The sequence below is a fragment of the Vitis vinifera genome, chromosome 8 (assembly GCF_030704535.1).
Source record: "Vitis vinifera cultivar Pinot Noir 40024 chromosome 8, ASM3070453v1".
NCBI lineage: Eukaryota > Viridiplantae > Streptophyta > Magnoliopsida > Vitales > Vitaceae > Vitis > Vitis vinifera.
Window position 1 is genome coordinate 10,060,740 of NC_081812.1, and position 7,864 is coordinate 10,068,603.

At 34.7% G+C, this 7,864-nt stretch overlaps 1 protein-coding gene across 1 annotated transcript; it reads left to right on the plus strand.

Annotated features, from left to right (window-relative positions):
- The first annotated feature begins 4,009 nt into the window (after positions 1-4,009).
- On the plus strand, positions 4,010-7,863 carry LOC100253914 (trihelix transcription factor ENAP2). The gene is made up of 2 exons (XM_002270356.4): positions 4,010-5,206; positions 7,533-7,863. Exons 1-2 carry the CDS (start codon positions 4,345-4,347, stop codon positions 7,544-7,546), a joined length of 876 nt encoding a protein of 291 aa, XP_002270392.1. The 5' UTR covers positions 4,010-4,344; the 3' UTR covers positions 7,547-7,863.
- Position 7,864: the final 1 nt, after the last annotated feature.

Genomic DNA, 7,864 nt, shown 5'->3' on the forward strand with positions numbered 1-7,864 from the left:
CATTTATTCCATCCCCGCCAGAAGTGTGTCAAGGTTAAGGTTTGAGTTATTAGGCAAAAGACTTCGAGTTTATGAGACTTTTGCAACTTCGTTCTTCATATTCATTGTGTGGATTTGATTTGAGAACATTTGAATCTCTAGTATGGTTTTTGTTAACATTTTTTAAATCCTTATTAAGTTTAAAAATGTAATATATTTTTTTTTTGTGCATAGGATTTAGAAAAAGCTTAGGATAATCAAGCATATTCCTAACCTAATCTGGACTTAGGAAACATAAAGATTTGAGATTTTCCCATCAGAAACATTTCTCTATCGAGGTGACTAACAATTTGGTGGTAATGATAGTACTTCAAATCATCAACACGACCTATTTCGTTGGGGTTAACAAAAGAATACTTCTTCTCCTTTATTTCCTTCAAGATGATTTGATACATTTTTTTTTCTTGGGTTGGTTAAGTCTTTCTTACCTCTTTCTTTTTATCTTGTGTTGAACTTTTGATGGGAGTCACATTCATTGTCATTAACTCCTGAATAGGTATCTTTAAGGTATTATCACTTCTCTTTCTATGGATTCTCTCACTTTGATGGTCAATAATAAGATTTTTCTTTACACCATGGTTGGCTATGCTAGGTTTCATGTTATGTTCTCAAGTAGTCAACTCTTCAAAGGTGCGAAGTCTTATCCTTTAGATGATGTATAGAAGACCGTAATGTATTCCTTGTATGCACATCTTCATAGCTAACACTGCAAATAGCTTATCCTTTTAGTCAGGACTTAAAGAACATCAACGATTGATGTAGTCAATGATCGACTTGCCTTTTCATTGCTTAGTATTTGTAAGCTCTATAATGCTTATAGTTGATTAGGTACTATATAAGAAATTGAGGAATTTACACTCCATTTTTTCCCAACTATTAATGTACTCGGGTGTAAGGTCTATGTACAAATCAAAAGTGTTCCCTCAAAGGGAACAAACAAATTGTTTGACTAAGAAGTCACCATTTGTACTTGCATTATTGCATGTTTTGACGAAGTAGGCAACATATTTCTTTAGATTTCTTTTTCCTTTGAATGATTAGAACTTTGGAGGTTGATAACCCGTAAATATATATAGGTTATCAATCCTATTAGTGTAAGGTTTAGAGTAAATGAATGCTTTTTGTGATAGTCTACCATACTATGCTATGATGTTGTTAGTTATCTATCATGTCTTGAAGTTGTTGGGAAGATATCGCGACAGATTCAACTATTTGTCTCCTGATTTGCACCAACTTAGATGCATGTGGTCCATTACCTAGAGAAGTAATTTCGAGGGTGAGTAAGTCCTTGGCTTGACTCAATCATATTTTGTACCTAAGCCTCGACCTTATTCATGAGAGGAACTATTTGTTGATCCTTCTCCTCAATAATCATGGTGAGTTTAGTAATGACATGAGCCATCTCAACTACTTTTTTTTGTTTTACAAATATAGCTTAAGTTGTCATCATCGACATAGTTACTGAGAAGGAAGAAGTAAAAGAGTCAAAATGGTTGGAGGAGTTATTCCCATTTGACCTCCTAGTTTGTGATCCAAAGTATGAGCTGACGTTAGAGTTGACATCGACGATAGATTAGAAGGACTTATCACCAAAGTCCTTTAGTCTTGAAAGGTGGTTTTCCTTTACCATGAGAACTTTGACCCTTTTCCCCTAAAGAGGTTAAGGTGATGAGCGATTAGTACTTGTTGTTCATCTCTACTAATTTTAGCAAACAAGTATGCTTACTTGTTGGGTTTACTGAAAGTGTAATAGTAGTGTGTTGAATGAACAATGACAATCTTGTCATGCACAACTTGATTTTTTTTAGATGTCATCGTCTTAGTAATGATTATTTTTTTTAGTGAAAGAGATGAGAAGCAGAGATGTCCCATTAGGCTTGCTAGAAATTTATATGCATAAATTTTATAAAATCCTACAAAAAAAAAAAAAACTATAGAAAAAATATGTAAGCAAAAAAATTGTATTAAAAATAATTGTGGGGTATAGACTTGGTAATAATATTCTATAACAAAAATATTTTTCTTCTAATTCATTCAGTTTTATTACAATCAGAAAAACAATAAAAAAAAGTGTTTTATTTATTTATTTATTATTATTATTATTTTTTAAAAATCAATCGAGGCTTAGAGTGGCTTGTACCTAAATGAATTTGAATAGGAAAGAATGTGTGTGTAACACGTTTGTGTTTTTTTGGAACTTGTAAGGGTATTTTGTGAAACCCTTTTTTCTCATGTGAAGTTGTTATTTTTCGATCCCTTTCATTGAAGGAAGTCATTATTATTTATAGGTGAAGTTAGAAAATTAAATTTGGATTTTTGGTTGATTAATTAAAAAACTTTGGTCATTGATTTTAGCAACTTGTTTCCTGCATTAAAGAAATTTACTAATTAAAGAATATTTATTTTTTAATTCTTTTTTATTGAAAGATTTATTTTCTTTATTTATGAAATTTGTCAATAAGAGATTTTTTTTTTTTCTAATTCCCTCTTGACTTTAAATATTTTTTTATTTTGAAGACTTAATTTTGTAACCTTTCAAAATTTGTCGTGTATCACCTTTTGAGTTGCATGCCACGAGTTCTATTTGTAGGACCAATCACTTGTCAAGTATAAAATTTGTTAAACAAAGAAGTCACAATTTTGAAGACTAATTTAGTAGTAATTTAATTTACTAAATTTTTTTATGTCTACTATACTCATAATGATATTTTGGTTTATTCTCATAAGTAGTTCTACTTTTCATATTTAGTTGTTTTACAAATTTCATATGATTTATATTTAATTATTATTGTCCTCTTTTAATGACTGAGTTTAATGTTTAATGTCTATTTGAATTAACCTTCCATTTTTTAATGGTATAAAATAATAATAAGTTTTATATAAAATATTAGAATTCTTAAAGACTTGTATTTAAAAAGTTGTAATTTTAAAAATCAATGAAAAAAAAATTAGATATTGAAAAATTTTAAATAGAAAATCTTGTAAAAAGTTTAAGAATTCCTATATAAATGATCAGTAAATACATGATATGTTTGAAAACATATTTTAAATATAGTTTTTAAAAAGTACAAAAGTTCTTTTTTTTCTTTATTTAAATTTTTTTATTTTTAGTAAAAAAAATCTAAACGACACTTAATATGTGATTTAAACAAAATATCATGAGTAACAAAACACAACATATAAGAAATGATTACATCTTCATGTCTTTTCAAGATAAGATAATGAAACATCATCCTTGATCCAAATAATTATACAAGAAATAAATGATTAGTAAAGATAATATCATCATAATAAATACAAGCATTGTTTCAAAATTTTCTTTTAATTCTAAAAATAATATTTAAAAGTCAATATTTGATGGAGTTGGATGGGTGTCTAAGTTAGGCTAACCTAATCCTATCTAACCAAATAAAATATCAAATAAGTAATTTTTAGGAGTTAGAATTACTCAAAACAGACCAAAAACTATAGAAAAAGACATCTCTCTCACTTTTACTTTTCTTTTGAAAAAGAAAGATCGAGAAAATTTGAAAATAAAAGTTTTTTGAAAGACAAAAAAATAGAAAAATTTTTGCATTGTGAAACAGAGTGATTTTCGATTTTAATATGTTTCCATTCACAATTTGAGACGAAGAATTAAACGATGAAACAACTAATTTTTTTTATCCTTAGGAAATGTAAAACCTTATATCACATACAAAAAAAAAGGAAATATTCATTTAATTAGAATGGTAAAATTATTAAAATTAATCTTATTTAAAAAATATATATATGTAATACATAAAATCAATAATGAAACATGCTTTTATTAAAATCAAAAGCTTCAATTAATTTTTCTTTGAAAAAAACTTATTTAACACATTAAATAAATAACTAATTTATATTATTTATATCGGAAAAACCTTAAAAATTATTTTTACAAAGGTTTAGCGTTATACACAAATAAATGAACGGCGTGTGGTTTTGATACTGACTCACTGAGGAGGTGATTCCAATTTCCACATAGATGAGGGAGGGAGGGCATGAAGCTCCAATCCCAAAGAGGCACATGAAAGCTGAGATGAGAAGTGCGTGCGTAACTCTCCAAAACAAGTCATTTTCCTAAGAGAGAGAAAGAGAGATGCACTGCCGACGGCGTCCCTTTGCTGACTCTGCGCCTCACACCATGATGGTGGGGACGCTTCCTCATTCTTATCCCTTCCTTTTCCCCTCCACGTCCGGCGTTCCTTAACACCCACCCCTAAAACTCTTCCAACTTCCATATACCGTCCTCTTCTCCCCTCTCCAAATCCGCTGCTCTGTCTCATGGACAACCAGGCCGCTCATCCAAATCCTCGGTCCCACCACCACCCCTTCGGCGGCGGCGGAGGAGGAGGAGGAGGAGGAGGGGGCCGTGAGGACTGCTGGAGCGAAGGCGCCACAGAGACTCTAGTGGAGGCGTGGGGAGATCGTTATCTGGAGCTCAACCGCGGTAACCTCCGTCAGAAGGACTGGAAGGAAGTTGCTGACGCCGTTAACAGTCGCCAGAACGGAGTAAAGCCCCGGAAGACCTACATCCAGTGCAAGAACCGGATCGACACCTTGAAGAAGAAGTACAAGCTCGAGAAATCGAAGCCGGCGCCGTCTTCCTGGCCATTCTACTCCCGCCTCGACTACCTGATCGGCGCCGCGGCGGCGGCAGCTCCGGGAGGGAAGAAATTCGCGGCGGCAGCGCAGCGGAAGTCCCCCGCCGTGACTTTCACCGTGAAGGCTGGGAAGGACAAGATCAGCCCTAGCCCCAACCATAACCCTAATGCCGTTGTGTATTCCGGCGGATCGTCATCGAAGTCGAGGCTGCAGTCGGCGGGGTCGACGGAGAGCTCTCGCGGCGGAGGCCTTGACGACGGCGATGACGAAGACGTGGTGTTCGATGGCCGGGTCAGGAAGCATCGGATGGATTCGATGGATTTATCGGATGGAGCGGCGTGTAGGGAATTGGCGAGGGCGATTTTGAAGTTTGGGGAGATTTATGAGAGGATTGAGTGTGCGAAGCAGCAGCAGATGATGGACTTGGAGAAGCAGAAGATGGAGTTCACTAAGGATCTGGAAGTTCAGAGGATGCATATGTTCATGGATGCTCAGCTCGAGCTTGAGAAGATGAAGCACCCCAAGTTTGCATCTGGCTCAGGTGAGCTCCATCATTTCCTCTTCTTGTATTCGCTGACTGATCCAATTGATTAATCATTTGAGGCAGTTCCAATATTTTTAGATGAATAATTGTTGCTATGGAACAACTCAAAATTTTGCGCTACAACTGAAGCTTTGAACTTTATGCTTACAATTGAGGCCTTAAATCTGAATTCATCTGGTGCTAAACCTTATGATTTTGATTCAATCTTACATTTTTTTGGCCTGAATCTTATATTCTACCAAATTCTGTGCTTCCGATTGAAACCAAGTCAAAATACTCCTACAAATTTTGAATTCTGCTCCTTTGAGTTTTAATATTTCAGTTTCTTGCTTGGAATGATGTTAAGATGGAATCATGACCTTCATGGAAACTAAAAAGGAATTCTAAAGCTGACTTAAAAAAATTGTTATGAAGTTTCTAAAGTGAGAAACCATCCCACTTTGCAATTTGTGTGATTAATGTACATATATACTTGATATAGCTTCTTATTATAACGAGATATGATGAGTTGCTGGGTGAAATAAAAAAGAAAAATGGAAGGCAAATGGATTTAGAAAATTATAAATATGAATTACCAATGATGTATAAAGATGAGTTAGTTATGGAAATGACTAATTTTCAATCCGATAACATCAAATTTATGCTATTATACGTGCCTTGGGTAAATGTCCTATAGTGTATCTATATTATTGTTTTTTTATCAGATCAGTCATTTTATATTATTGGTTGTCAGGAAATGACAAAAGGAGTTATGGCTATGTAGGCAGAATTAGTTCTTGATAATTTTGTTTAGGTTGAACTTGCTAGGTTCACTAGTTTAGTTGTTTACAATGTGAAATTTATGAAGTAATTTGCAGTCTGGGATTGTTTTTCATGTTGTTGGTAAAAAAAATTTAATGATTGAGAAAGAGGCATTTGTACATGTGGAAGCTTCTGGGCTACAGCATCATGTTGTGGTTGTGATTCTGATTGTTGCCTGTTGTGGTGTTGGAATTAAATGTGTTCTTGGGTATAATGTTCCACTATCAAACTATTTTTTGTAGGATTTGCAGATAAGACATCTTACTTTAATAAATGTAAAGTTTTTTTTTTCTCTTCTTACATTCTGATTCTTGGACATGGCATGGAATTCCATCTGTACTTTGAATCATTTGGAACAAGGGCAACAAATCTATTATCGCATTTTCCAACTTCAACTTGTGTTTCTTTGTGTTCGAACACAAGTAAGGTGCATTGTTATGTCATTGTTGCTCCAGGGGAGAAGTTGTTACTGCAGAATGCCATCTAATTGGGGGTAGGCAAGATGTTGGCAGGTGCAGTTAAGCGAGGGCTTGCCTTATGCAATGGCATTACTCTTGAATCATGATTTGAACTCAAGGCACCACTAAGCTTTTTTTATTTGTCTATTACGTTTCCACTTTAGGAGATTGAGTTTACCTATTCAAAAAAAAAGGGGAGATTGAGTTTGGATTTATTGCTTGGGTGTCTCTTATGGTGGAGTGCTTAGGACATACAAGAATATTTATATGTCACAATATATAATATATCAAGAAATTGGTAGCATATTCACGGTTTCTGACTCTGGTTATAACCTGTCAAGATCATTACAATAAGCCTTGGGTTTGTTCTGGCGGTGACACTACCATGCCCTCTGTTTGCCTGGTTCAGTTGCCAATAAGTAGCAATAAGTTGCAACCATTCTGCTATTTAATTCGATGATCTACCACGTGGATCTCATTGAAAGATAGAACTAATAGTGCTACCTTATGAAACATTGTTGGTTTATCATCTAAAGAAACCTTTTTACTTTTTGAGTGGCAGTTGTTAATTCTATTCTCCAAGCTTCTCTTGCATATGGTCCTCAGTGTGCTGTTGACTGTCTGTATTGATTAACTATGATTTGACTATCAATATTGAAGTCTACAATGTGAGGTGTGGGACAGGAGGGACCAATGGGGTGAGCCTTGAAAGTGTGCTGGGAAGGCCCCAAGGACCCCCTTATAAGCCCCTGCCCCCACTATGTCAACTCTATTGTGTCAGTTCAGGTAGTTCCTTTGTTCTATGACACCTAATATTAACCATCCTTCACAAGCATTCATTTTTCAAGTTCAGTTATACTCAAATTATAACAAATAAGCATTGTATTGAAAAGTCTAGGTTTGCAAGTCGAGAGAATCTCAAGTCGAATGAGGTTTTTTGTTTCTTGTAGTTTAAATTATCATTACTCGCACAAGCCAATGAGACTAGTGCTATCTTATGCTAATGTTAGTGTGGGTTTTTCGACGCATTCCAACAAACATCTAACTTTGGGAGTCCTTTACAGGGAAGAAGTTATAGCTGGGAATGGCACGAAGAACCACATCTCCCTATCCTGGAAGAGAAGGTGATTTGATGATTTGCTTTGCAGATTCCCCCTCTTGAAAATGGGGTACAAACTAATGACTGGTGGTGCACGGAATGGATGATAAAATTATCGAATGTTCACAATGTGAAGCACTTACAATGCCATGCCTGTGTTTATAACATGTAATTGGTAACTGTGCATATACCCAAATGTGTTGCCCAGGCCTATATTGGCCTCATTGTAGCTGTTGGGTTTGAATTATGGGTGCACCAAATATTTCATATTTGCCAGTATATTTGCCTTGTGTCTTT

What these genes read in the sequence shown, in the direction of transcription:
- LOC100253914 (XM_002270356.4), top strand. Translation starts at nt 4,345, where the DNA reads ATGGACAACCAGGCCGCTCATCCAAATCCTCGGTCCCACCACCACCCC.